Source organism: Mustela erminea, chromosome 16, assembly GCF_009829155.1.
Source record: "Mustela erminea isolate mMusErm1 chromosome 16, mMusErm1.Pri, whole genome shotgun sequence".
NCBI lineage: Eukaryota > Metazoa > Chordata > Mammalia > Carnivora > Mustelidae > Mustela > Mustela erminea.
In genome coordinates, this window is record NC_045629.1 from 84,303,870 (window position 1) to 84,331,664 (window position 27,795).

At 67.7% G+C, this 27,795-nt stretch overlaps 4 protein-coding genes across 11 annotated transcripts; 2 read left to right on the forward strand and 2 right to left on the reverse strand.

The window, feature by feature from the left end:
- The first annotated feature begins 3,911 nt into the window (after positions 1-3,911).
- Positions 3,912-8,272, forward strand: GSDMD (gasdermin D). 2 transcript variants are annotated; one of them, XM_032315510.1, is made up of 11 exons: positions 3,912-4,058; positions 4,953-5,174; positions 5,330-5,522; positions 6,083-6,251; positions 6,388-6,490; positions 6,670-6,732; positions 7,001-7,069; positions 7,184-7,359; positions 7,442-7,583; positions 7,680-7,753; positions 7,854-8,272. In XM_032315510.1, exons 2-11 carry the CDS (start codon positions 4,958-4,960, stop codon positions 8,103-8,105), a joined length of 1,458 nt encoding a protein of 485 aa, XP_032171401.1. In that variant the 5' UTR covers positions 3,912-4,058; positions 4,953-4,957; the 3' UTR covers positions 8,106-8,272. The 2 variants fall into 2 exon arrangements, with proteins under 2 accessions (XP_032171401.1, XP_032171400.1); XM_032315509.1 differs by having other exon boundaries at positions 3,930-4,058; positions 7,857-8,272.
- A 1,699-nt stretch (positions 8,273-9,971) lies between these two features.
- Positions 9,972-15,283, reverse strand: LOC116574736 (maestro heat-like repeat-containing protein family member 6). 7 transcript variants are annotated; one of them, XM_032315495.1, is made up of 15 exons: positions 15,053-15,283; positions 14,792-14,944; positions 14,554-14,670; positions 14,151-14,298; positions 13,832-13,977; positions 13,467-13,579; positions 13,240-13,377; positions 13,014-13,128; positions 12,782-12,925; positions 12,534-12,707; positions 12,210-12,377; positions 11,856-11,975; positions 11,501-11,603; positions 11,323-11,388; positions 9,972-11,164 (listed from the first exon to the last, which is right to left on the reverse strand). In XM_032315495.1, exons 1-15 carry the CDS (start codon positions 15,266-15,268, stop codon positions 10,905-10,907), a joined length of 2,181 nt encoding a protein of 726 aa, XP_032171386.1. In that variant the 5' UTR covers positions 15,269-15,283; the 3' UTR covers positions 9,972-10,904. The 7 variants fall into 7 exon arrangements, with proteins under 7 accessions (XP_032171386.1, XP_032171385.1, XP_032171387.1 ...); XM_032315494.1 differs by having other exon boundaries at positions 13,467-13,651; XM_032315496.1 differs by lacking the exon at positions 14,554-14,670 and having other exon boundaries at positions 13,467-13,651.
- Positions 15,284-17,015: 1,732 nt separating this feature from the next.
- Positions 17,016-22,618, reverse strand: LOC116574992 (nicotinate phosphoribosyltransferase-like). The gene is given in 10 exon segments (XM_032316021.1): positions 17,016-17,132; positions 17,239-17,346; positions 17,459-17,613; positions 17,722-17,824; positions 17,910-17,990; positions 18,088-18,172; positions 18,480-18,615; positions 18,698-18,899; positions 19,138-19,236; positions 22,520-22,618. Coding segments are annotated over 10 exon segments (1,131 nt in total). The 3' UTR covers positions 17,016-17,069.
- A 176-nt stretch (positions 22,619-22,794) lies between these two features.
- On the forward strand, positions 22,795-27,192 carry LOC116574994 (gasdermin-D-like). Its single transcript, XM_032316023.1, is given in 11 exon segments — positions 22,795-22,964; positions 23,859-24,232; positions 24,235-24,428; positions 24,989-25,157; positions 25,294-25,396; positions 25,576-25,638; positions 25,907-25,957; positions 25,996-26,279; positions 26,362-26,503; positions 26,600-26,673; positions 26,777-27,192. Coding segments are annotated over 10 exon segments (1,698 nt in total). The 5' UTR covers positions 22,795-22,964; positions 23,859-23,863; the 3' UTR covers positions 27,026-27,192.
- Positions 27,193-27,795: the final 603 nt, after the last annotated feature.

The window sequence follows — 27,795 nt, forward strand, 5'->3', positions numbered from 1 at the left end:
AGGCTGTCCAGACCTGGGGTGGCAGAGAGGATGTGCCGTTTGGAGATCAGGTGCAGCCGACTTACTCAAACCGGTCTTAGGCAGAGCCACAGTGTCTCCCTGACGCCCCTCAGATGGGCAGACGTGGGAACAACCTGCCTTCAGTGTCAGCCCCGAGGAGGGACGCAGGAACTCACACCACTTACTCCAGACATGGCAGAGCCTTTTCTGAAGGGGAATTTGCAAAGTGTGCCGAGACCCTGAGTACTTTTTTGAGTAGTTTCATTTTTAGGAACTCCTCTCAAATGACCCGTTCCTTGAACACCAGGCAGAAACCTTTGGCCTGTTTATAGCCCTTCACTGTGAGCCCGGCCCCGCCCCCGTGTCAAGACTCAGCACAATCGGTTCCCACAACAGCCGTCTTCCGGGTCACTTGCATCTTCCGGACCTCATCTCTGATCCTCCCCACTGGCACATCCTGAGCTTCCTGCTGGCTGGCCGTGTCCCCCACACTCCGTGGGTCTTGCTGGTTACCCACACTCCGGGCAGCCTTCCTCCACCGGTCCTCAGCCCCCCAACCCAAGGGGCTCCTTCCCAGGGGGCTGTGCAGGTGCCGGAATCCATTATGAAGGACTTCTCTGGCCTCGCAGGGCTGTGTTCTCCCCAACACCTCATGGCCCCCACCTTCTCCCACACACAGCTTCCCCTTTTCCTTTGGCGGGTTTCCTCCGCCCTGAGCCCAGGCCGGCTGCTTCCTTCCTGAGCTCTGCCCTCTGCAGCCACTTCTGCCTTGACTCCCAGCATGAAGCCGGCGAGCACCCCTCCTACTGTCCCCACACTGGGCCGCAGCACGTGTCTAAAGGCAATGGCAGATCAAGCACACTTTAATCACAGAATCTGCACAAAATCTCCAGTCCCTCCTGCCTTATCGGCCTCCTGCTCCCACCCACCCAGCCTGCACACACATCCCTTGGGGACGCCCCTGCCCACTCCTTCCCTCTAGATAAACAGGCCGTTGGGAGTCCTCAGGTGGGAACAGGTGGTTGGCGGGCCGGTGCCCCCTCGCCTTTCCTCCCAGAGGGAAGGGAGCAGGAAGTTAGTGCAGAAGACAGCCACCCTCGGGGACCCCAGGGACCCTGCTTCACGCCGGCATCGCACCCCACCCCCAACCCTCACTCAAAGCATGACCCTCAGACTCTCTGAGCCAGATCCTTCTGGAGAGAAGTGTTGGGGTCTACGGTTCCCTCGATCGCGGCATTTCCCCAAGGCTCTTGGGGACCTGGATGGGTGGATCTCGCGGAGGCCTTCCTCAGGGCCCAGCACTGAGCAGACCTCTTCTAGGGTCCCGCCGGTGACTCCTCCCCTGCCGCCCCAGCAACGCCTGGACTCCATCCAGCAGCAGTGATCGCTTCTCCCAGCCTGGGCAGAGGGGGGCCCAGAAAACCGGAAGCCAGAGCGAGGGGGCCGCTTCCTGGAGCAGAGGCCCCGTTGGGGTGGGACCACCCCGTGGCGTGGATTTCTGTGGTCCCCACCACAGCAGGCGGAAAGCTCAGGAAACCCGAGAGATCACAGCAGGTCCCGCAGCAGGGGGCTTTCAAAGGAAGCTGCCTTCCTGCCACTCACACCCCTCCTGAGTCCAGGGGCGCCCCTGAACTGCCCCTGAACCGCCAGGGCCCCCGCTCTGGTGTTGGCCCATTCCCCAGAGAGTTCCCCTACGTGGTCCGAGCAAGTGCTGGGCAGAGGCACCCCAGCGCCTGGGCTACCGACGGGGTGGCCACCGTGCTGAGCAGGAGGGATGCCCTGCGGGGGACTCAGTCCCCACAAGATGGGACTTCTGGGACTTCGTCTGCGCTTGGCCCTGCAGCGGCATTGGGTCAGAGGTCTCGAATCCTGACAGCGTCTGCTTTTTGGAGCAAGGGCTCCCTGGGGTCAGAGGGCGGAACAGAGATGTGGGCAGGACAGAAGGGGAGACGGGGGCGGGGGGGGGTAGGTAGGGGCAACCGCTGGAGGAAGGGGAGCGCAGCACCCAGGGCGGCCTGCAGACAGCGAGGGCGACGACCTCCTGGCACCTGCACCTACATGAAGCTGGGGGATGTCCATGGAAGAGTCAGCACTGGGTGAAGCTGGCCCTAGGCTGCTCCCCCTTATGGGGGGGGGGGGAGTTGGAGGCGATGGGCTGCATGGTTGCCTGTCACGGACCCAGCAGAACCTGGGGCTCCACCACCCCGAGCCTGGAAGGCAGCGGCCTCAGGCCACAGTCCCATCTCCTCTGTGATGGGGCGGCTCCCTCCAGAGCTCTCTGGGTTATCTTTGGGATCTTAATGGCCTTTGCTCAGGGCTGGACACCCGCACAGCAGCATCTGCACTGATTGCCACCACTCGCCCTGCGCCAGGCCCTGCAAGCCCCTGCCAGCCGGCGGATGGAGGCAGAGTCCCTGGGTGCAGCATGTGTCCTCCACCTCAGGGCGCCCACACGGAAATACCGGGGCCCTCAGTCTGGGGTCATGGCTTTCCTTCAGAGACGTGTGTCCTCCCTGGCTGTGGACCCCCAGGGCAGCCCCACCCACTTCAAAGTAACACAGGGTGGGCTTGAGGTGGACATGGTGTCGCCCAACAGCTCCTGGCCCTCGCCCTCAGTCCTGGTAGCCCCCTTTGCTCTTTGAAAGGGAACCATGGAGGGGACAGGGCGCAGGGCCAGCACCTCCCACTTTATCTCCAGCTACTCTCCCCGGCCGGCTCACTCCTGTCCTGTCACGCTGAACTCTGTCCTATGTCAAAAGTCAGGAGTCCAGGCGATAGGCACTGGGCTTGGCAAGTCCCTCTCACTCTGGTTATTGCTGGAAAACTGGAAACCGGGCCAAGGAACTGCAGCAGACTCACCAACGCCCCGCCACACCCAGCCCAAGGTGTCCCAGCCCCAGGCAACGGCCTCAAGGCAGCCGGGAACCATGGGCCACCCTCCGTGGTCACCGTGGCACACGTGGCCTAGGTACTGGCAATCCCGGGTGCGGCACAGGCCTGCGGCCCCCCAACCCGAGATCGCGCACAACACATACAAGCGTGTACAGACCCAAACGCGCATGAGCACACACGTGGGGCCCCTGGGGGGCTGTTGGCTGAGCGCCGGCCTGCCACTGGTCCGGACCCCGGAGTCGTGGGAGCCATTCCCGCGTCAGGCTCCCCGCTGGATCGGGCTCTGCTGCTCCCTCTGAACTTCCCCTCTCACGCTCACTCGCTCTCATTCTCTCAATAAATAAAATCTTAAAAAAAAGAAACAAAGAAACAAACAAACCGTGTATGCGTCAGCCGTCACTCCCCGACCCCGGCAACCCGGCGACCTCTCATCTACTCTGTCTCTAGGGCTTGGGCCTGCGTTTGAGGCTCATCCGGGTCCCGGGCCGTCAGTATGTCCTTCCCTCCCTCCTGGGTCTTCCCCTGGACGGAGGTCCCGAGCCCGTTCCTCGGCTGATGCACCTCTGCGTTGCTTCTAGGTTTTGGTGTTTCAGGGGATGCCGCGTGAGCCTTCGCGGCAGGCGTGTGCGAGAACAGACGCTGTCCTTTCTGTTGAACCCACGGAGGAGAGGAGAGGGCGAGGCTGAGCGTGGTTGTCTGTGGCCCCGCAGGGTCCCTCTACCCCCGTCCCCCTGCTCCGTGGGGTCTGTGACAGCCGCCAGCGGGTGTGGAGTGGCGTCAGGGCGAGGCCCGGCTCCCGGCTGGGTGTGGATGCGCACATCTCCACGGCTTCGGGCCGTCTGCGCCTTCAGAGCCCTGTCTGTTGGGCTCGAGCTATGAGAAGGAAGCCACGGGAAGTACCTCCCACTGGAGGGGGAGGCGAGGGCGCTGGGGCCGCGGGTGGGGCCCCACGGGGTGCACTGGCGGGGCGTTTCTGGGAGTGCCGGCCGGTCTCCTCACTAGACTCAAGTTTCACTTTTGGGTCTGGGCTCCCGGAGCCGTGCACTTCCCCGCACGCTTCCCAGCTCCGGTCTGCAGGGCGGACTTGCTTCCCGTCGTGGGCCCAGAGCCAGGAGTGACCATCGCGGTGAGCTGCAGCCCACGCCCAGTGCTGGCCCCACTGCCTGGTGAGGGGGAGCTCAGGCTGAGTGGGGGCAATGCCGCCCCTTTTGGGGGACCACGTGGTCCAGCACCCTCCCAGACCAGCTTAGGGAAGCCTGAGGCCTCTGGGCTCCCAGTCTGGGTTTGGGTTCAACCGCGGGGGGGGGCCCCTTCCAGGTACCCCGTGGCCCACTCTGAATCCAGACCAGCAGCGGGGCTCAAAGGTCACCGGCTGGCGGGAGTGGTCGGGAAAGGCTGGCTGCTCAGTCTGGGGCCCAGGCCTCCTGTGTCCTGGGTCAGGCCTGCTGTAGGCTCTGGTCCCTGAAGCCTCAGCCTCGGGCTGGAGGCTCATGCAACTCTGGGCACAGGAAGAGCCTTAGAGGGCGTCCCTGGAAGCTGGGGACGCTGTGGCAGAGCCTCGCTGTGGCCCCTTGCCAAGTCCCCGGAAGCTTGGTGGGCCCTGCTGCTTCTCCTGCCCTCTGAACGCCTCACCCAGGAAGACGGCCCCTGTAGCAGTGAGAGTGTGGGGCTGGGGGCACCCTGAGACCTCTGCCCTCCCCTGGCCCCTGCCCAGGAAGCACTAAGAGTCCCGGGCTCTCCGGGGCTTCCCGTGGGCACTCCGGCCACAGTACGGAAGGTGCGGGTGGCCTGAGTCCCACAGAGGCCTGCGAACCCCATCCCAGCCTAGAGGCGTTCAGAAGCCCCAGGCGTGGCTGCGAGGGGGTGACGGGGCAGACACTGTTCCTGTGCTGAGTGGTCAGCAGCAGGAGTGGAGCTTTCGGCCCGTCAGAGCGTCCCAGGCCGGCCTGTGGAGGAGGGGAGCCCCCGGCCGGTGGAGGCGTCCAAGCAGCGGCTGGTGCCCCCATCCCCCACTGTTCTAGCCCCGAGGGCAACACGGCTGGCCCATCTGTCCCCCTCAGGAGCCATGGCATCTACCTTCGAGGGCGTGGTCAAGAGGGTGATCCGGGAGCTGGACCACGGTGGCAAGCTGATGCCCGTGGACAGCCTGCAGAGCTCCGCCGGCTTCCAGCCCTACTGCTTGTTGCGCAGGAAGCTCCCAATGTCGCGGTTCCAGAAAGTCCGCTACACGGGCATCAACCTGTCCATCAGGGACATTCTGGAGCCTGGCGCCCCAGAACCAGGTACCCCGTCCGCTGGGAGGGGAGGGACGGGGGGCCTGCTGCCCGTTCCGCGCCTCTGGGCTTTCAGCCTTCCAACAACAGAGCCTTTCCAACCCTCTGCGCGGGCGGGCGATGGACGACAGGGGGACGGGGCCTCAGCTCTGGTCTGGCTCTAGACGTGAAACAAAGCACGCCCATCCGCGTCTTCGACTGCACGGACGGGGAGGCGCTGGGCGGCGGGGAGCTGGAAGCCGCGGGACAGGGGAGGCTCGCGGGCAAGGCATCGGTGTCCGAGTACCTCAGGATCTCAATGAAAGTGTGCACACGGAAGGTGGACCCCAACGTCTGGGACGCCATGAAGCGAGAGAGGTGAGCCCCGGGGCAGCCCCCGGGTCACCAGCCCGGGGCATCAGGAGTCAGAAGGTGGCCGTGAAAGGCCAAGGGTCAGCACGGCGGCCGGGGTGGGGGGACTACAGGCCCCAGGGGCACGCCGAGCCTGGCAGAGGGGGAGGAGGCTGCCGAGGTGATGGGCGACGGCGTCCTGAGGGCCGGCGTGGCCGGGCAGAGCCGAGCCCACACGCGGCGGGGGTGACGAGGAACAGTAGTTCAGGGTCGAGTTTTGAAATTTCAATCCAGGGAGGGGCAGCGAATGGGGGAAGGAGCAGCTAGATGAGCAGCGGCCGAGGGGCGGGTCTCTCCAGGGTCTGCCGGTGTCCACGGAGCACTCCTGGGTCTTGTGCCTGCCCGCACCATGGCCCACCCCCCAGGAACACTGTTGGGAGACCCCAGGGAGGGAATGATGGGAATCCCGGGCCTAGCCCCCCCGGAGCTCCTGGGCTCCTGGGCCGCAGCCGGCCCCAGCAGCGTGGCCCACAGCGGGGGAGGGCAGGACACCCCCCCACAGCCTTCAGGTCAACCACCTGCCACAGGCGCCTGCGGCAGCCCGAGCACAAGATCCTGGGGCAGCTGCGCAGCTGCAAGAGCGACGTGTTCGTGGTGACAGAGGTCCTGCAGACGCAGGAGGAGGTGACCGTCAGCCAGACCCAGAAGCACGAGGGCTCCGGCCAATTTGCGCTGCTTGGAGCCTTATCTTTCCAGGTGTGCGGCGAGAGCTGTGAACTGGGCAGGGGTCGGGGGGGCCAGCGGGGTGTCCCCAGGCAGGCCCCCCCACCAGCACCCAGCCTCCTCAGCCCATGACCTAGAGCCCAGGCCCGAGCCCCTCTCCGCCCCACAGGGCCAAGGCCAGGGCCGCCGGAGCCGGAAGAAGAAGGTCAGCATCCCCGCGGGCACCGTCCTGGCCTTCCAAGTGGCCCAGCTGCTCGTTGACCCTGACTGGGGTGAGCTGGGATTGGGGTGCCTCCTGCGGCCCTGGCAGAGAGGCGAGGAGGCCCAGCTTCCTGGGCAGCCTCGGAGCTGTGGTCGGGCCTGGGAGGGGGCAGGGTGGCCCCCGGGTGGTGAGGCAGAGGCTGGGGTCACTGGGCGACCTGCCCCCATTTCTGCTCCCACCGGGCTACAGATGTCCTCCTCTACTGGGACAAGAGGGGCAAGAGGCCGAAGACCTTCAGGCCGCCCCACGAAGGTGAGGTGGGAGCCCCCTGCCCAGCCTGGGGCCTTCTGCGCAGCCCAGCTTGGCCAGCAGGCCCCAGCCGGGGTCCCGGGTGCCCGAGGAAACTCACTCCCACTGGGGGCGGGGAGCTCTATGGACACACCCACACCAGCCCCGCCCGGCTTCACCCCTGCCTCGGCCCAGCCTTGCTCCTGCCCTGGGCTGCCAGTGTTGGGTGGTGGTGATGCACTTTGAGTCCCAGGGCCCTGCTCCCGGCCCTGACTCGCCCTGCCCAACCCAGACCGCCAGCAGGTTATTGAAAGCCCCACAAGCGACCGCCAGCTCTCCGGAGGCTTAGAGTTACAGTCAGGTTAGACAACAGCTCGACAACCCTGGGAACGTGGGTGGGCGCCTCTTTCTGCCCCCCGGGAGTCTGCCCTTCCCGACCAGGGTTCTCCGGTCAGTGTTAGTCCTCTTGCCACAGACGGGTTTGCTGAGGTCGGTCCTGCGTTCACGGGAGACTTCCAGGGCCTGCAGGCAGAGGTGGCGGCCCAGGCCCAGGCCCTCCGGGGCCTGTCCCGGGAACTGTGCGGGCAGCTGTTGGCGGGCTTGGCGCAGGTGCTGCGGGAAGAGCGGGCCCTGCAAACTCTGGAGGACGAGGTGAGCAGCCCCGGGACTGGAGGGCCTGCGGGAGGGGCCCGCGCCCGCCGCCCGGACCCACCGGCCGGCCTCGCGTCCCCAGCTGGAACAGGGCCTGAGCTGTGCGGTGGTGCCCACCCTGGAAGGTCCAGCGGGCGCCGTCCTGGAGTGCCTGGTGAACAGCTCCGGGGAGCTAGAAGGGCAGCTGGCGCGCCCTGTCCTCTACCTGGCGGAAGCACTGGCCGGTAAGAGGCTCCTGCAGTGGGACCGGGCGGGGCAGGGGTAGGGGCTTGTCCGGCCAGGCCTTCTGGAACCCCCTCTGAGCGGAAGTCTCCCCCCAGTGCTGACTGAGACCCAGCATGCGGTGCTCGGGAAGATGCTGGAGACCGGAGAGCTGTCTGGGCGGTTGGACCTGGTAAGACACATGCGGGTGGCTGGGCGCAGGGGGTCCTAGGAAGGAGCGATGGGGGGAGACGGGCACGCGCAGCTCATAGCAACCTTCCTCCCCATTCTAGCAGGTGGGGAGCGTCTTGGAGCAGAGCAGCCCCTGGCAGCAGTGTAGGGACCTGTCCCTGCCGCCAGAGCTCCTGGGGAGCGGCTGGGGCCCGGAGACGCCTGCCTGGGTCCTGCTGGAGGAATGCGGGCTGGAGGTGCAGGCGGACGCCCCCCAGGTGCGCTGGGAGCCAGAGGCCCAGGACCTCACCTGCGCTCTCTTCGCCTGCCTGGCCCTGCTGCTGGGGCTGAGCCCGGAGAGCTGCTGGGGCTGAGCCGCTCTCCGGCTCCCCTGGGCAGCTGCAGGGGCACGGGGGTGGGACACAGCTCGAGCCCATCCCACCACCCCACCCCGCCAGGGGCCGAGAGCCCCGGCCAGCCCGTGGCCAGTTCGTCCCAGGGCCGTGCGTTGGGAGAGTCAATAAATGTGGTGTACGACGGAGAGAGGCTCTCAGAGTTTTGAGGGGGCCCCAGATCCAGGCAGGGAGCACGGCAGGGCGGGGGGCTGCTCCACGGTCCTGCTTCTGTTCTGCCGTGGGGCTAAGGGGTCTGCCAGGTGTTGGGACCCGGCCCCGCCGGAGAGGACTGGCCACACAGCTGGGCCCCGGCCCTCCCCTGAAGGCTGGCCTCCCCGAGCGATGGCGGCAGAGCAGCTTGCCCAGGAAACTTGAGGACGTCCCGCTGTGGCCTCGAGGACAGAGCGGGGACCAGAGCACGGCTGTCTGACACGCACACGGACTGGTCCTCCTGGGGCTGTGTGGACCTAACCCTAACCTTCCTCTTAACGGCTGGGTCATGTCCAGGCACATCTGCTCAAGGCTAAGAGTCTGTCCCTGTGCGTGGGTGGGGTGTCCTGGCCCCTGAGGTGCAGATCCCTGGCCACTCGCGGGCCTCAGCCACCCACGGCAGAGGGGGGCCCGAGGGCAGGCACAGGCGGGACCCGATGAGGCCTCTTCACCAAGAGCGTGCACAGCCGGGAAAGCTGCCTTTCCTTGGTGGGAACCGCAGTCGGCCTTCCTCTGCGTGCCGGCAGGTGGACGAAGGGGGGGATCCGCCGTGGCTGCCCCTGAGAGGGGGCCCCAGGACTCACCGAACAGGAGGGACTGTAGTCTCAGAGCTAGGACCTTGGCCCCAGAGACTCTCTCGGGTCCCAGCCCGAGAGCGGAATGAACGCTAGGACAGAGCAGGCTGCGCCTCACACGCCCTCCATCCTCCCAGCTGGCGGGCAGAGGGTCTTGGGGGGCACAGCAAGCTGGCGGTGGGCACAGGACCACAAGCCGGGGGACGCACTGTGCAGGACACAGCCTGCGCTCCGGGAGGGCGGTGGGCACGACGGACCTGGGGCGGAAGGGGCCGGGTGCCGCCTGCCCGAGCCCTCCGCGGAGCCCGGGGCCTCCTTTCCAGAGCCCATCTCTGGCCGGCCGTGCCCTGCTTGGTGACGGAAGCGCGTGGCCATCGCTCACCCCAGGTTGCAGCTCCTGGGCGGCGGCCCTGGGGGGCTGGGCCTGCTTCCGACCTCAGCGGCCATTACTGAGGGGAGCGTGAGGCTCCTGCCCCAGCCTCGGGCCCAGATCAAATCAGGGGCTCGCAGGACGTCCCCGCACACACCCGCTGCCTCGAGGGACACCGAAGGCGGACACCCAGCCCTGCCCAGCGCCCTCATCCTGGGAGCTGCGGTGCTGCCGGACAGGTGACCGGCTCGAGCCCCCAGGCCCGCGCGGCCTCCCAGAACACCCCCAAGCAACCCTCTCCTTTCCTCTCGCGGCCTCCCTCGGGAGTCTGAGGGCCCCGGAGGTCGGTGACACGTTTCGTTAGTTCTAAACGGACACACCAGACCATAGCCCCTGCTTCCACACCGACGCGTGCGCTCCGCCTGGCCCTGCTTGGGCCTCGAGGACCTAACGACCTTCCTGCCTGAGCTCTGGAGCTTTCTCTCCGTCTCAGGTGAACCGTGCCTTCCCTGGCCGTAAACACGGACCCTGATCCGGCCTGACTCTAACCCCCAGCGGGTGGACCCTTACTCCTCTCTCGATACTCACTGCCTTATCTACCATCCCAGCCTGAGCCAGACGCCGGGCCAGGCCATGGTCATCAGGACTCCGTGCTTGGCCCAGACCCGGTTCCCAGACTCATACCAGACACCTGTAACGCACCTGTCTTTATTTTAACCACTTCCCCCAGGGGACAGGCGGGACCCCAAGGGGGTCCGCAGACGTGGCGGGACAGGTCCCAGCCCCCCAAGAGGCGGCATGAGCCAAGGCCTCTCTGAGGACATGGCGTTGGGGGTTGGGTCCGGGAAGGCAAGAGAACGTCTCAAGACAGGCGTTCCGGGCGGAGGGGCCCGCCAGGACCCAGAGCCGCTTCCTCCCAGCACGTGCCGTCACTCCGCCCTCGTTCCAGCCCAGGGAGGGCCCTGGGGAGCCGCCTGGGGGCTCCGTCTGGAGGGGGCAGGAGGTGGCACCCCACACCTGAAGCCCACCTCCAGCCTCCAGTGGGGAAGTCAGGGGGAACCCAGAAAAGGTCTGGTGACCTTTCTGTGACGCGATGCACAGGAGTGTGGGGGCGATGGTGACAGGGCAGTGAGGAGTGGGACATGTGATGGGGGACTTTGGGCCACTGGGGAGGACAGCCCAGACAGGCAGGGGCGGAAGAGTGGGGAGGCCATACGTGAAGACCCAGCAAGCAGGCGGCCTCTCCTGGCACCAGCTCCCGGGGTTGGGCCAGGGTCACCATGCCCCCCATCGGAACCAGCTAGGTGCAGGGGCCATCCAAGCTGGGCGTGGGGCACACTCAGGTTGCTGGCCTGAATGGGGACAGATGGGCCCACGCGGGCAAGAGACAAGGCGGGCTGCAGGCAAGATGGTGCTTGGACAGAAGGCGCCCCGGTCCTGGCTCACGTGGCTGTTGTGGCGGTGCGTCCCTAGAGAGGGAGGGTTGGAGCCCATCCAGGCCCGGGCCCAGGGTGGGGGGCCCTCAAGGGGAGCCGCTCCTGCACACCTGCCCCTGCCAGGACTGGCCCCGGAGCGGAGCGCTGCCCGTCTGCGACCCCGGGGACCCTCCAGGCTGGCTCCGGCTCAGGCGCATTCGGGTCCCAGGCAGCCCCAGCGGCCTATGACGCTCCGGGGCTGGAATGGGCTGTTGGGGTAGACTGGTGGGGGCCGGGGGGGCGGGCTGCGGTGCCAGAGGCCTGGGCGGAGGAGAGGCAGGGGCAGGTCTAGGAGTCCTGGGCGGCGGGGCCAGGCCTGGGCGCGGGCCAGCAGCGCCACCTGTTGGGCGGACGCATGAGCCGCGGCGGCCACAGCGGGCTCTGGGTCACTCTGCAGCTGTCCCAGGTCTGCAGGGACAGGGCAGCTCAGGCAGGGCCAGAGAGCTCTCAGAACCACAACGTATCCCAGGCCCCAGGCTCTCCACCCGTCCGTTCCCATCCGCTGCCACCTCGCGCCCCCAGCCTCTCCAGGACCCCACACGCCGGTGAGCCAGCTGGGCCCTCACCCTGGAGCAGGGAGTCCAGCAGGTCCTCGTGGACACGGCCAGGGCTGGTGTGATGGACGAGGAAGCCTGGACCGAGACATGCCCGTGAGCGCTGGCCGCCGGCGCCCATATGGGAAGGGCCGGTCCGGCTCCCAGAGCTCTGAGAGGGAGGGACAGACACCAGGACTGCCTCACTCACCTAGGAGCACGGCCGCGCCCCAGCGCAAAGGGGTCTGTGGGCTCCGCAGGTAGCCCTGGGTCTGGCTCAGGAAGCTGGGGGTGTGACTTGGGTACCGCTGAACCTGGGGGCAGACAGGGTCATGACCGTATCCCAGGACCCATGGCACATGGAAAGCAGGTGGCAGACGTCAGCCCAGGGCACGGGGGGCCAGGGGAACCCCCAGGGCAAGGCCTCAGAGCCAGAAGTCTTGGACCTACGGCCACCTTGGCTGGGAGAGGGAGGAGACCGAGTTTTGGGGTAGTGCCTGGTGCATACCAGGCCAAGTGGGCAGCTGACCACACCCCATCGCTGTCACCGACCTCCCCCTACTGACCAGGCAGTGGCAGATGCGGCTTAGGGCCTCAGGGCTGTCGTAGTGGGCCACAGTGACCGTGTCCTCCAGCAGGCCCCAACGTAAGGCCTGGTCACAGCGGGCCAGGGTCCACTCTGAACTCTAGGGCAGGAGAAGGGAGCAGGGTTAGGGTCCAGAAAGTGGCTGGAGGGAGCCAGCGTGTGGCCAGGATGAGAGGTGGAAGAGCCCAGGGCAAGTGGTCAGGAAAGACCAGGAACCCGGGAGCCCTGGACATTCGCACCTGAGGTCCTCGTGGAAATATAAGGAGCTGCGCAGGGTGGGCACGGGTGGGGGTGGGTGGGGACAGCAAAGGGACAGTCTTGCGGGGCAGCTGACCTCAGCGGCATCGCGGCTGGGATCTTGCAGGCGCAACAGCAGAGGGACGACGCTCTGGAGCACCAGCTTCCGGAGGGGGCCGCGGAGCCCCACCCGGAGCCCGCCCCGGCCCCGCCGCACCAGCGTCCCGAGAAGCCCCACGGCCGAGGCGCGGACCGACTCCCTGGCCTGCGTGGGAGGGCGCGGTCAGGGCAGACGGAGAAGGCTGCGGTCCCGACGGTGATCCGGGGGCCTGGTGGGTGGGGGGGGTCTGGGGCGGGGGAGGGATGGGCCGGAACGGGGGTGGGGCGGGGTGGGGGCGCGGCCTGGAGGGGCGGGGCTTACGTCGTCCAGCAGCCGCGGTAGCCAGGGCCCCAGCTGGGCGCTCAGGAGGCGCACGGGCGCCCGCGGCTGCCGCAGGAGCCTCCCCAGCGCGCCCAGCGCCGCGTCCACGAGCCTCGCGTCGCCCTCGCCCAGCGCACCCAGCAGCGTGGGCAGCAGCCTGCTCCCGTGCCGCACCTGCGGGGGCAGCGACTCGTGGGCGGCCCCTCGCGGCCCCCGCCTGGTCCCCCGCCCCCGGCCCTGTCCCTCACCTTCCCGCGGTCCAGCGCTAGGTGGCCGAGGCCCAGCAGGCCCAGCCAGCGCACGGTGGGCTCGGGGTCGCCCTGCCAGGCCTGGAGCCGCTCCAGGATGACCTCCTCCCGCAGGAGCCTCGCCGTGGGCCGACTCTGCAGCAGCTGAACGGGGGGGCCCTGCGGTCAGCGCGCGCGAGGGCGGCCGCACGCCGCCGGCGCCCCTCCCGGGCCGGGTGGGAAGCAGGCTCACCCCGGCGAAGAAGGCCATCGCCGTGAGGCGCTGCGCGTCGTCGGGGCTGCGCAGCTGCGGCAGCAAGTTCGCGAACAGGCCTCGCAGGTGGTGGTCCGCGTGGGCCACCATGGCACTGGATGGGGAGGAGATGGGGCGCTCTCTCGTCTCCCCTGCCGCCCCTGGAGAAGCCTCCAGCCCGCCCCGCCTCCCGCCCCCGCCTCTTCCCCCGCGCCCCCTCCCGCACCTGGCCAGCAGCAGGACGCCTTCTAGGTGGGTGTGGGCTCCCACCAGCCTCCTCCAGCCGCCGGCCTGCTCCATGCACGTGACTACCATGCGGCCACCGTCCCCGGCGAGCAAGGCCTTCAAGGCCTCCACCGCGCAGCTGGGTAGGGGCAGGCAGCGGGTGGGTGGAAAGGCCTGGAGGGCACCGGCCCCGCCCCCCTTCCCTGGGCTGGGGCTGCGGGCCCTCACCTGGCCTGGCTGGGCGGCGGCCCTCGCTGCCAGGGGCCCCACACCTTCGGGGAGCCAGGGGCGCGCACGCCCCGCGCTAGCTGGTGTAGCTGCGTGACCAGCAGGAGCAGGAGCTGTGGGTAGAAGCCCCGCGTGGCACCCACGCAGCCAGACACAGCCAGCATCTCCCCAAGGGCCCGAGTGGCCTGCGGAACAAGCCGCCCGGCTCAGGCTGCGCCGCCGCAGAGCTAGGACGAGGCCTCGGACCCTTGAGGGACATGACGAACGCGCCGGTCCTGCCGCCCTGGCGCCCCCACCGCGGGGCCAGACCCTCCCACCCCCTAGGTCCTGGGGGAGGCCCCCGGCTGCGTGGGCCCCTCACCTACCGCCAAGGCCTCCAGCTCCCGCCCGGCTTGGTCCTTCAGCGCCCACAGCAGCTGGACCAGCACCTGCCCGTTCACGCACTGATTCCGGCTCAGGCTGGGCCACAGTTCAGCCACCGCCCTGGGGGTGGGAGCCGCTGAGACAGGGTCTGATGTGGGGAGTCCCCAGGTCAGGGTGGGAGGTGGCCCCGAGGACTCCAGCCTGGGGAGGAGTCGGGAAACCGACCCCAGGGCACTCCACCCACACACCCCAGAGGAAAACTTTAAGCTGCCCGGCGGGGGCAGATCAGGGCTCCCTGGGGCCACCAGCAGGGCGACAGACCTGGTGTTGGGCACAGTCCCTGTACAGAAGGAAACCCCAGAGAACTTCTCCTGGGCAGAGTGACCCAAGAGCCAGGGTCGTTGGGGAGAAGCCGCCACCTGGCTCGCTCGTCCCACCTTGGAGCCCCGGCCTGGGCTCCCAGTGTGACCTGGAGGGGGAAGGCAGGCCGCCAGGCCAGGACAGTCCTGAGGACCCCCGAGGACCCCCGAGGCGGGAGGGGTGGGGAGGGGACGGAGGACCCGAGTCGGGTGGGGGCGGGGCAATTCAGAGGCTCCGCCCCCCGACCCCACCGCCAATCAGGAAGAGGGAAGGAAGCTGCTGGGGGACTTGGGGGTGTGGCTGCTGGCCTGGGGGAGGCGGGTTACCGGTCCGGGGACAGCGAGCTGCGCAGCAGCGCACGCACCACCTCCCGAGCGTGCTCCCGGGCCAGCGCGCTCAGCACCCGGAGGGCCGCCCGCCGGGGCCTCCCTTCGGCCAGGCTGGGCACCTGCGCCAGCAGCCGGCTCACCAGGGCATACACCTGGCGGGGAGGAACAGACGTCAGCGACCTATGGCCACACCCCCGCGGGGCAGGTGCAGCCATGCCCCAACCTTAGAACTCAACAGCGGCAGCTGGGGGCAGGGCGGGAGCGATGGCTCACCTGGGCCTCCAGAGGCTGGCCCTGGGCCTCCGGAGCTGAGGGCAGTGTGAGCGCTGTCGCCTGCGTCCCCACAATGCCGGCCTCTTGCAGGCAGGCCGCGGTGTACGCCCCCAGGTCCGCAAGGGCCCCCTCCTCCCGGGAGCTCTGGGGGTCCTAGGGCAGGGTGGGTGGGATGGACCAAGTGCCCTGACTCTCCCAGCTGTCTTCCCCAGCGACCCCATCTTCCTTCGTGTGGTCCCTGCAGCCTCCCTTCCCACTCACCTGACAGGGTCCCTCAGGGGCCTCACAGCCCGGGGCGGGGACAGCAGCCACACTCTTGGGATCCAACTCAGGTTCAAGCCCATGTCTGGGCTGACGGCCAAGGACAGAGCTACCTGGGGTCTGTCCCTGGTTGGCCTGGATCCCTTCAGCCAGAGCTGTCAGAGTTAGAGCCCCCACAGGGCCCCCACGGGTCTGGCCCCACGCCCCCCAAGCCATGGCCCCCGGCACACCCCAAGCTGCGCAGCCAGATCCAGCAGCGCCTGCCGCTGGTTCTTCTCGGAAGTGGTGCCCAGGCCTGACCTAGAAGCCAGCCCTGGGCAGGCAGGACCGGGGGCAGGCGAGGTGGCGCTTCCTGGGTGGGGGCTGGGGCGCTCCCAGACGCACCCCAGGTGTGTATATCCTGGGCGTGTGAAGGGCCCTCCTGCCCTTGCTGTTGGTCTGGAGTAGCTGGCTTACTCCGGGGGTTGGGAGGCGGGAGGGTCCGGTCTGCCCTCAGGACCCCAGGGCAGGCATGGGATCCCTGGGAGGTGGTTCTGCAAGAAGACGGGAACCGGGGCCCTTCACCCTGACATCTGACCCCTCTGGGCTGGTGTGGACAGCCCTGAGGATACCACGGCAGGGTCCAGGTCCAGACAGAGGTCAGGGCGCAGCCCTGAGCTCAGGCGCTGCCTGGGGCCCCGAGCTGGGCTGTCCCCACGGCATTCCGACCCAGGCAGACATCTTGGGGACGAGGATGGTTGAGACAGGTGTCACCACCTCTGAGGTCAGGCCGGCCTGGGGTGGAGCAGAGCTGAGGGGGCGGCCCCACCGGCACCCAGGTGCCCTTACAGGGGCCTGCCACCGTCAGGGTGGGCCATCTGGGTCCTGGCCCGTTCTGAGGCTCCCCCTCCACCCGACCCTGGAGCACAGTGTGCCGCTGGGCAGCAGTGGCCCACGGGTACCTGGGCCTGCTTCCGCCCTTGGGTGTTTGTGAGTCTGTATCTGTCTGAGCCTCGAGCTCCACAGGGCTGGCCTGACCGGGCCTCTGCCCCAAATCCTGTCACCCTCCCCCAGGGACGCGGGCCAAGGCCCCGCCTAAGCCTTGGGGTCCAGAAGAGCCAGTCTGGCCACAGATGCTTGAAGAGCTGACGTGTTCTCGGAAGCACCCCGGGAAGCCAGCACCCCGCCTTGCGTGCCCTTGCCACCCGGTGCTGCCAGGGTCAGAGAGGTCTGGCTCCACCGCCCCACGGGACCGAGGACATCTCTCCCGGCTGGTTCTGGTGGAACCCGAGTCACCCAAGTCGGCAGACACCTGACCGGGTTCGTCCACACAGCAGCCGGGCCAGCCCAGAGCTGCTCATCTCCTGGCTGGCTCTCGCACACCCCCTGAACCTTCCTCTTCTCGGTAAGGCTGCGGGGTCCTGAGGTGGCTTCCCCCAAGGCCGGCCTGGCTGGCCCCATGGCAGATGGTGGCGCCCAAGAGCACAGCGACCCACTGGTAGAGTCCTGTAGGGCGGCCTCCAGAGCGGCCAGGGACGCCTGGGCTTCTCCTGGGCTTGGCAAGCATGAGGTGTCCCACTGACCCTTGCACGGGGTGCCCTTGGCCGGCGGTGGAATCTGGGGCCACGCCTGGATCCCAGAAATCCCCAAGACCCTCTGGGTTCCTCATCCCCAACCCGTGGCTCTCCCTCCCCGGCCTCCTGCAGTAACTGCACCAGCTCCTAGGTGGGCACCATGAGCCCCCCTTTCCCTCCGGCCTCAGGCCTGGCCCCACAGCCCAGCTGCACAAGCCTCCGACTGCCAGCCTCGGCCTAGCGCCCGGCCCCCCTCAGACCCCAGCCCCGGGCTGCCTCCCCACCCTGGCAGAGCCTGGGCCTCCCTAGGAGCTGGAACCCAGGCCCTGACCCCCGAGGGCCGCCTCCCTTGCAGGCCCTGGGGGTCCGGTGAGCGGCAACATAGGCAAAGAAAGACACATGACAAGGCGTGCAGGCCAGAGAGTGACTCGTGTTGGTCTGTGGTGGCCGTGACCCTGTCGTGTTCATGAGGACCCTCCGGCCAGCAGGCTGGCCACCAGGGCCCGGAGCTTATCAGACAGCGCCACCTACAGGAAGGAGAGAGGATGATGGGTGGCCACGGGGAATAGAGGGGAGGCTGGGGGACAAGGGGGCGGGGTGGGGGTGGGGCGCATGGGGGCGAGGAGCACCTACGGGGTAGGGGGCAGGCTGCTCCAGCCGCTTGTGCTCCGGGCTCAGATGGCTCAGGGACAGCTGGGCGAAGGCTCTGGATTCGGCCAGAGATGGGAGGGGCTCACACAGCTGGAGGGAAGAGGGAAGGCCAGGGCCGGGTCTGCGGTCAGGGTCAGGGTCAGGGGCCAGGGCTCCACCTGGGTTGGAGCAGCAGACTAAGGGAGGAGGTGGAGGCGGCTACCTCTCCCCGCTGGACCCAGAGTCTCAGCAGGGGCTCCACACGGGCAGGCTTCACGGTCCAGGCTTCCTGGGCCCCTCGAGGCCAGACCCTGAGCTCTCGGCCAGCCTGGGGGGGTTGCTCCTCCGCCAACTGCAGCATGTCCAACAGCGGAGACCCTGAGTGTGTGCCGCGGGGACTTAGGGTTAGAGTAACGCGGGGGGCCTGGGGACTTGAGGAGGACCACGGAGGCGTGGGCAGCGTGGGCGGCGTGGGCCGGGTCTCACCATCGGCGCGCAGGAGCCGGAAAGCGGCCTTGCTCCCCGGGAGCGTCTGTTTCCCGGGGTCCTCGGTCAGCTTCATGCGCGGCTGGCCTCCCACGGACACCAGCTGCAGAAACGGGTTTGCCGGACTCTCCTCCCCTGGCCAGTGGTCCCTCAGGCCCACCCCACTGGGTCCCAGATCCCACCCCGACCTTATAGACGCAGCCCAGGGAAGGCTGGCGGGGACACGTGACCACGCTGGTGCCGATGCCAATGACGTTGACCTCACTGCCCTGGACCAGGAGAGAGAAGGTGGCACGGAAGCCTGTCAGCGTCTGCAGGCCCAGGGCCCCCTGAGTCCCGCTCTGGCCCGCCCCTGCCCTACCCCACCTCCTGGGCCAGCCGGGCCAGCTCCTCCTCGCCAATGTTGTTGCTGACGGCGATGGAGATGGATTCCAGCCAGGGCGTCTGGAACCTGTGATGGGGGCAGCCCCTCAGATGGTCCCTGGTGCACCGATCTGCTCTCCCTCCCAGGTTACGCACCCCTCCCCCACACCTGACCATCTGCCTCCCGCCACAAGGGCCCCGGCTTTTGCTCATGAGCCCCCGGGCGAACCCATCCCTGATTTCCCTGCCAAGGTCCCGACGTCTCTACTCTGGCAGCAACGGGGTCAGACCTCCTCCCTTGGGGAGAGACACACTGCTCCCTCCTCGGCCCTGGCCCAACGCCCCCGCCCCCAAGAGGATCTCTCCGTGGGCATGAGCTGCCCCAGGGGACTCACTGGGCCGAAACGGTCCTGAAGACCCTGCGGATCTCCTGGGCCTGCTGGAGCAAGTCACCGCTGTCCAGTCTCACACCCACCGCTCGGTAGCCCAGCTCCCCCAGCGCCAGGGCCACTGCCAGAAAGTTAGGGACACCTAACTTTCCTGCCAGAGGAACGACCAGGTTCCAGGAGGGCCGCGGGTGCTCTGCAGGGCCCACCCAGGGGAGAACCTGGGCCTCACTTCTGCACACTGTACGTGTCCAGCAGGCCCTGAAAGGCCCGGGGGAAAGCCAGGGCATAGGCCACAAAGGCCGCCCGCTCCCCCTGGTGGGGCTCCCGCACCCCCAGTCCCAGATGGGCACACACGCGATCCAGCCACGCCTCCGCACGAGCAGCCAGATCCACTCTGGGGCCCTGGCCGGCAGCCGGGGCCAACGTCTACGGAAAGGGCTCAGTGAAGGCCGCGCAGCCCATGGGGCAGGGTGAGGACTGCCTAACCCCTGGCTGAGGGCTGCCCGCTCCCCACGCAGCACTGGGGCTACATGCCGGCGGGCTCAGCTGAGCCGGGCCGACCACGTGCCTGTGAAAAGCGGCGGCCAGACCGTCCCTCCCCAGGCAAGGACTGGCTTTGGGGTCTGCTTTCTGGGGCGCAGCAGCGGGAGAGAGAGGTACTGACTGGGTCGGGGGGCACCTCCGTGCCCAAAAAGGACGTGATGAAAGAGTGAGCCAGGGTTCCCGCACGGGGTCGTCCCGCAGCTGTCCTGCCAGCACATTGCTGCTACACACGCACCCCTTGGGGACGCCCCTGCCCACTCCTTCCCTCTAGATAAACAGGCCGTTGGGAGTCCTCAGGTGGGAACAGGTGGTTGGCGGGCCAGGACCACTCCACCACGGGTGCCCCCTCGCCTCCCAGAGGGAAGGGAGCAGGAAGTTAGTGCAGAAGACAGCCGCCCTCGGGGACCCCAGGGACCCTGCTTCACGCCGGCATCGCACCCCACCCCCAACCCTCACTCAAAGCATGACCCTCAGACTCTCTGAGCCAGATCCTTCTGGAGAGAAGTGTTGGGGTCTACGGTTCCCTCGATCGCGGCATTTCCCCAAGGCTCTTGGGGACCTGGATGGGTGGATCTCGCAGAGACCTTCCTCAGGGCCCAGCACTGAGCAGACCTCTTCTAGGGTCCCGCCGGTGACTCCTCCCCTGCCGCCCCAACAACGCCTGGACTCCATCCAGCAGCAGTGATCGCTTCTCCCAGTCTGGGCAGAGGGAGGCCCAGAAAACCGGAAGCCAGAGCGAGGGGGCCGCTTCCTGGAGCAGAGGCCCCGTTGGGGTGGGACCACCCCGTGGCGTGGATTTCTGTGGTCCCCACCACAGCAGGCGGAAAGCTCAGGAAACCGGAGAGATCACAGCAGGTCCCGCAGCAGGGGGCTTTCAAAGGAAGCTGCCTTCCTGCCACTCACACCCCTCCTGAGTCCAGGGGCGCCCCTGAACTGCCCCTGAACCGCCAGGGCCCCTGCTCTGGTGTTGGCCCATTCCCCAGAGAGTTCCCCTACGTGGTCTGAGCAAGTGCTGGGCAGAGGCACCCCAGCGCCTGGGCTACCGACGGGGTGGCCACCGTGCTGAGCAGGAGGGATGCCCCGCGGGGGACTCAGTCCCCACGAGATGGGACTTCTGGGACTTCGTCTGCGCTTGGCCCTGCAGTGGCATCGGGTCAGAGGTCTCGAATCCTGACAGCATCTGCTTTTTGGAGCAAAAGCTCCCGGGCATCTGCTTTTTGGAGCAAAAGCTCCCGGGGGTCAGAGGGCGGAACAGAGATGTGGGCAGGTCAGAAGGTGATTTGGTCAGGGGTGGGGGTGGGGGCGGGAGAGGTAGGGAGGGGGAGGGGCAGCCACTGGAGGAAGGGGAGCCCAGCCCCCGGGGCAGCCTGTGGAGAGCGTGGGCAACGAATGCCCCGCGAGGGCACGGGTACCGCAGGAAGCTGGGGGGGATGTCCCCGGAAGAGTCAGCACTGGGAGGAGCTGGTCCTGGGCTGCTCCCCTTTCCGGGGCAGGCTGGGGTGGCGATGGGCTGCACAGGGGCCCGTCACAGACCCAGCAGAACCTGGGGCCCCTGGCGCCGGCCCTGGTGCCCAACACCCTGAGCCTGGAATGCAGCGGCCTCGGGCCACTGTCCTGTTGGGGTCCGTTATCAAAGGAACGAGACTGAGACAAAGAGAAAGTTATGCAAAGCCTTATTCTATGCCAGGCAGTAGACTTTAGTTAGACTGATAGGCCCGGGCCGCTCCCGATCGCACAGGCCAGGTGGTTTTATAGGGCGTAACCGCAGACTGAGGTACGTGGCTTCTATTGTGAAGGCGTTTACTCCCGGAATGGATACCCCGAGCCACACCAGGAAGTCCGAGGCATTTATTCCCGGAATGAAGTCCGTGGATGTAAACAACAACTCGGCTACCTAGGCAACATGGAGTCGCTCTGGCTCAGCAGCCCTAAGAGTTAAACAGGTTTTAACATGAAAACGGCCCTAAGAGTCCCACCTCTTCCGAGATGGGGCGGCCCCCTCCAGAGCTCTCTGGGTTATCTTTGGGATCTCAATGGCCTGTGTGTTTGCCCAGGGTTAGGAACCCGCACAGCAGTGATTGCACTGATTGCCACAGCCCGCCCTGCCCAGGGCCCTGCCAGCCCCGGCCAGCCCCCGCCAGCCCCCGCCAGCCGGCGGATGGAGGCAGAGTCCCTGGGTGCAGCAAGTGTCCTCCATCTCAGGGCGCCCAGACGAATATGCCCTCCATGGCCCTCAGTCTGGGGTCACAACTTGCCTTCAGAGACGTGTGTCTTCCCTGGCTGTGGACCCCCAGGGCAGCCCCACCCGCCTCAGAGTAACACAGGGTGGGCTTGAGGTGGACATGGTGTCGCCCCAGAGCTCCTGGGCCCTCGCCCTCAGTCCTGGTGGCCCCCTTGCTCTTTCAAAGGGAATCAGGGAGGGGACAGGGCGCAGGGCCAGCACCTCCCACCTTCTCTCCAGCTCCTCTCCCCGGCCGGCTCACTCCTGTCCTGTCAGGCTGACCTCTGACCTCCGTCAGAGTCAGGAGTCCAGGCGTCCCGGCGAGAGCCGCTGGGCTTGGCAAGTCCCTCTCACTCTGGTTATTGCTGGAAAACTGGAAACGGGGCCAAGGAACTGCAGGAGACTCACCAACCCCCCGCCCCGCCGCACCCAGCCCGAGGTGTCCCAGCCCCAGGAAACGGCCTCAAGGCAAGCGGGAACCATGGGCCACCCTCCGTGGTCACCGTGGCCCACGTGGCCCAGGTGCTGCCCCTCTTGCCCGCCGATGGCTCCTGCCTGGCACCCCTGCCTCACGCCCGGTCCCCCAGAGGCGGCTGCGTGCAGGGACCAGGCAGGGACCAGGCAGGACAGCCTTCTGGTACCCGCAACCCCGGGTGCAGCACAGGCCTGCGGCCCCACAACCCGAGATCGCGCACAACACATACAAGCGTGTACAGACCCAAACGCGCATGAGCACACACGTGGGGCCCCTGGGGGGCTGTTGGCTGAGCGCCGGCCTGCCGCTGGTCCGGACCCCGGAGTCGTGGGAGCCATTCCCGCGTCAGGCTCCCCGCTGGATCGGGCTCTGCTGCTCCCTCTGAACTTCCCCTCTCACGCTCACTCGCTCTCATTCTCTCAATAAATAAAATCTTAAAAAAAAGAAACAAAGAAACAAACAAACCGTGTACGCGTCAGCCGTCACTCCCCGACCCCCGCAACCCGGCGACCTCTCATCTACTCTGTCTCTAGGGCTTGGGCCTGCGTTTGAGGCTCATCCGGGTCCCGGGCCGTCAGTATGTCCTTCCCTCCCTCCTGGGTCTTCCCCTGGACGGAGGTCCCGAGCCCGTTCCTCGGCTGATGCACCTCTGCGTTGCTTCTAGGTTTTGGTGTTTCAGGGGATGCCGCGTGAGCCTTCGCGGCAGGCGTGTGCGAGAACAGACGCTGTCCTTTCTGTTGAACCCACGGAGGAGAGGAGAGGGCGAGGCTGAGCGTGGTTGTCTGTGGCCCCGCAGGGTCCCTCTACCCCCGTCCCCCTGCTCCGTGGGGTCTGTGACAGCCGCCAGCGGGTGTGGAGTGGCGTCAGGGCGAGGCCCGGCTCCCGGCTGGGTGTGGATGCGCACATCTCCACGGCTTCGGGCCGTCTGCGCCTTCAGAGCCGTGCCTGTTGGGCTCGAGCTATGAGAAGGAAGCCACGGGAAGTACCTCCCACTGGAGGGGGAGGCGAGGGCGCTGGGGCCGCGGGTGGGGCCCCACGGGGTGCACTGGCGGGGCGTTTCTGGGAGTGCCGGCCGGTCTCCTCACTAGACTCAAGTTTCACTTTGGGGTCTGGGCTCCCGCAGCCGTGCACTTCCCCGCACGCTTCCCAGCTCCGGTCTGCAGGGCGGACTTGCTTCCCGTCGTGGGCCCAGAGCCAGGGGTGACCGTCGCGGTGAGCTGCAACCCACGGCCAGAGCCGGCCCCACTGCCTGGTGAGGGGGAGCTCAGGCTGAGTGGGGGCAATGCCGCCCCTTTTGGGGGACCACGTGGTCCCAGCACCCTCCCAGACCAGCTTAGGGAAGCCTGAGGCCTCTGGGACCCCCGTCTGGGTTTGGGTTCGACCGTGGGGGGGGCCCCTTCCAGGTACCCCGTGGCCCACTCTGAATCCAGACCAGCAGCGGGGCTCAAAGGTCACGGGCTGGCAGGAGTGGTCTTGAAAGGCTGGCTGCTCAGTCTGGGGCCCAGGCCTCCTGTGTCCTGGGTCAGGCCTGCTGTAGGCTCTGGTCCCTGAAGCCTCAGCCTCGGGCTGGGGGCTCATGCAACTCTGGGCACAGGAAGAGCCTTCGAGGGCGTCCCTGGAAGCTGGGGACGCTGTGGCAGAGCCTCGCTGTGGCCCCTTGCCAAGTCCCCGGAAGCTTGGTGGGCCCTGCTGCTTCTCCTGCCCTCTGAACGCCTCACCCAGGAAGACGGCCCCTGTAGCAGTGAGAGTGTGGGGCTGGGGGCACCCTGAGACCTCTGCCCTCCCCTGGCCCCTGCCCAGGAAGCACTAAGAGTCCCGGGCTCTCCGGGGCTTCCCGTGGGCACTCCGGCCACAGTACGGAAGGTGCGGGTGGCCTGAGTCCCACAGAGGCCTGCGAACCCCATCCCAGCCTAGAGGCGCTCAGAAGCCCCAGGCGTGGCTGCGAGGGGGTGACGGGGCAGACACTGTTCCTGTGCTGAGTGGTCAGCAGCAGGAGTGGAGCTTTCGGCCCGTCAGAGCGTCCCAGGCCGGCCTGTGGAGGAGGGGAGCCCCCGGCCGGTGGAGGCGTCCAAGCAGCGGCTGGTGCCCCCATCCCCCACTGTTCTAGCCCCGAGGGCAACACGGCTGGCCCATCTGTCCCCCTCAGGAGCCATGGCATCTACCTTCGAGGGCGTGGTCAAGAGGGTGATCCGGGAGCTGGACCACGGCGGCAAGCTGATGCCCGTGGACAGCCTGCAGAGCTCCGCCGGCTTCCAGCCCTACTGTTTGTTGCGCAGGAAGCTCCCAATGTCGCGGTTCCAGAAAGTCCGCTACACGGGCATCAACCTGTCCATCAGGGACATTCTGGAGCCTGGCGCCCCAGAACCAGGTACCCCGTCCGCTGGGAGGGGAGGGACGGGGGGCCTGCTGCCCGTTCCGCGCCTCTGGGCTTTCAGCCTTCCAACAACAGAGCCTTTCCAACCCTCTGCGCGGGCGGGCGATGGACGACAGGGGGACGGGGCCTCAGCTCTGGTCTGGCTCTAGACGTGAAACAAAGCACGCCCATCCGCGTCTTCGACTGCACGGACGGGGAGGCGCTGGGCGGCGGGGAGCTGGAAGCCGCGGGACAGGGGAGGCTCGCGGGCAAGGCGTCGGTGTCCGAGTACCTCAGGATCTCAATGAAAGTGTGCACACGGAAGGTGGACCCCAACGTCTGGGACGCCATGAAGCGAGAGAGGTGAGCCCCGGGGCAGCCCCCGGGTCACCAGCCCGGGGCATCAGGAGTCAGAAGGTGGCCGTGAAAGGCCAAGGGTCAGCACGGCGGCCGGGGTGGGGGGACTACAGGCCCCAGGGGCACGCCGAGCCTGGCAGAGGGGGAGGAGGCTGCCGAGGTGATGGGCGACGGCGTCCTGAGGGCCGGCGTGGCCGGGCAGAGCCGAGCCCACACGCGGCGGGGGTGACGAGGAACAGTAGTTCAGGGTCGAGTTTTGAAATTTCAATCCAGGGAGGGGCAGCGAATGGGGGAAGGAGCAGCTAGATGAGCAGCGGCCGAGGGGCGGGTCTCTCCAGGGTCTGCCGGTGTCCACGGAGCACTCCTGGGTCTTGTGCCTGCCCGCACCATGGCCCACCCCCCAGGAACACTGTTGGGAGACCCCAGGGAGGGAATGATGGGAATCCCGGGCCTAGCCCCCCCGGAGCTCCTGGGCTCCTGGGCCGCAGCCGGCCCCAGCAGCGTGGCCCACAGCGGGGGAGGGCAGGACACCCCCCCACAGCCTTCAGGTCAACCACCTGCCACAGGCGCCTGCGGCAGCCCGAGCACAAGATCCTGGGGCAGCTGCGCAGCTGCAAGAGCGACGTGTTCGTGGTGACAGAGGTCCTGCAGACGCAGGAGGAGGTGACCGTCAGCCAGACCCAGAAGCACGAGGGCTCCGGCCAATTTGCGCTGCTTGGAGCCTTATCTTTCCAGGTGTGCGGCGAGAGCTGTGAACTGGGCAGGGGTCGGGGGGGCCAGCGGGGTGTCCCCAGGCAGGCCCCCCCACCAGCACCCAGCCTCCTCAGCCCATGACCTAGAGCCCAGGCCCGAGCCCCTCTCCGCCCCACAGGGCCAAGGCCAGGGCCGCCGGAGCCGGAAGAAGAAGGTCAGCATCCCCGCGGGCACCGTCCTGGCCTTCCAAGTGGCCCAGCTGCTCGTTGACCCTGACTGGGGTGAGCTGGGATTGGGGTGCCTCCTGCGGCCCTGGCAGAGAGGCGAGGAGGCCCAGCTTCCTGGGCAGCCTCGGAGCTGTGGTCGGGCCTGGGAGGGGGCAGGGTGGCCCCCGGGTGGTGAGGCAGAGGCTGGGGTCACTGGGCGACCTGCCCCCATCTCTGCTCCCACCGGGCTACAGATGTCCTCCTCTACTGGGACAAGAGGGGCAAGAGGCCGAAGACCTTCAGGCCGCCCCACGAAGGTGAGGTGGGAGCCCCCCGCCCAGCCCGGGGCCATCTGCACAGCTTAGCCCTGCCAGCAGGCCTCAGCCGGGGTCCCGGGTGCTCGAGGAAACTCACTCCCACTGGGGGCGGGGAGCTCTATGGACACACCCACACCAGCCCCGCCCGGCTTCACCCCTGCCTCTGCCCAGCCTTGCTCCTGCCCTGGGCTGCCAGTGTTGGGTGGTGGTGATGCACTTTGAGTCCCAGGGCCCTGCTCCCGGCTCTGACTCGCCCTGCCCAACCCAGACCGCCAGCTGGTCTTTGAAAGCCCCACAATGGAACACAAGATCTCCAGAAGCTTAAATTTGAGAGGCTTAAGGGTACGGACAGGTCAGTATCTGCTCAACAACCCCGGGAACGTGGGTGGGCACCCCTTTCTGCCCCCCGGGAGTCTGCCCTTCCCGACCAGGGTTCTCCGGTCAGTGTTAGTCCTCTTGCCACAGACGGGTTTGCTGAGGTCGGTCCTGCGTTCACGGGAGACTTCCAGGGCCTGCAGGCAGAGGTGGCGGCCCAGGCCCAGGCCCTCCGGGGCCTGTCCCGGGAACTGTGCGGGCAGCTGCTGGCGGGCTTGGCGCAGGTGCTGCGGGAAGAGCGGGCCCTGCAAACTCTGGAGGACGAGGTGAGCAGCCCCGGGACTGGAGGGCCTGCGGGAGGGGCCCGCGCCCGCCCCCCGGACTCACCGGCCGGCCTCGCGTCCCCAGCTGGAACAGGGCCTGAGCTGTGCGGTGGTGCCCACCCTGGAAGGTCCAGCGGGCGCCGTCCTGGAGTGCCTGGTGAACAGCTCCGGGGAGCTAGAAGGGCAGCTGGCGCGCCCTGTCCTCTACCTGGCGGAAGCACTGGCCGGTAAGAGGCTCCTGCAGTGGGACCGGGTGGGGCAGGGGTAGGGGCTTGTCCGGCCAGGCCTTCTGGAACCCCCTCTGAGCGGAAGTCTCCCCCCAGTGCTGACTGAGACCCAGCATGCGGTGCTCGGGAAGATGCTGGAGACCGGAGAGCTGTCTGGGCGGTTGGACCTGGTAAGACACATGCGGGTGGCTGGGCGCAGGGGGTCCTAGGAAGGAGCGATGGGGGGAGGCGGGCACGCGCAGCTCATAGCAACCTTCCTCCCCATTCTAGCAGGTGGGGAGCGTCTTGGAGCAGAGCAGCCCCTGGCAGCAGTGTAGGGACCTGTCCCTGCCGCCAGAGCTCCTGGGGAGCGGCTGGGGCCCGGAGACGCCTGCCTGGGTCCTGCTGGAGGAATGCGGGCTGGAGGTGCAGGCGGACGCCCCCCAGGTGCGCTGGGAGCCAGAGGCCCAGGACCTCACCTGCGCTCTCTTTGCCTGCCTGGCCCTGCTGCTGGGGCTGAGCCCGGAGAGCTGCTGGGGCTGAGCCGCTCTCCGGCTCCCCTGGGCAGCTGCAGGGGCACGGGGGTGGGACACAGCTCGAGCCCATCCCACCACCCCACCCCGCCAGGGGCCGAGAGCCCCAGCCAGCCCGTGGCCAGTTCGTCCCAGGGCCGTGCGTTGGGAGAGTCAATAAATGTGGTGTACGACGGAGAGAGGCTCTCAGGGTTTTGAGGGGGCCCCAGATCCAGGCAGGGAGCACGGCAGGGCGGGGGGCTGCTCCACGGTCCTGCTTCTGTTCTGCCGTGGGGCTAAGGGGTCTGCCAGGTGTTGGGACCCGGCCCCGCCGGAGAGGACCGGCCACACAGCTGGGCCCCGGCCCTCCCCTGAAGGCTGGCCTCCCCGAGCGATGGCGGCAGAGCAGCTTGCCCAGGAAACTTGAGGACGTCCCGCTGTGGCCTCGAGGACAGAGCGGGGACCAGAGCACGGCTGTCTGACACGCACACGGACTGGTCCTCCTGGGGCTGTGTGGACCTAACCCTAACCTTCTTCTTAACGGCTGGGTCATGTCCAGGCACATCTGCTCAAGGCTAAGAGTCTGTCCCTGTGCGTGGGTGGGGTGTCCTGGCCCCTGAGGTGCAGATCCCTGGCCACTCGCGGGCCTCAGCCACCCACGGCAGAGGGGGGCCCGAGGGCAGGCACAGGCGGGACCCGATGAGGCCTCTTCGCCAAGAGCGTGCACAGCCGGGAAAGCTGCCTTTCCTTGGTGGGAACCGCAGTCGGCCTTCCTCTGCGTGCCGGCAGGTGGACGAAGGG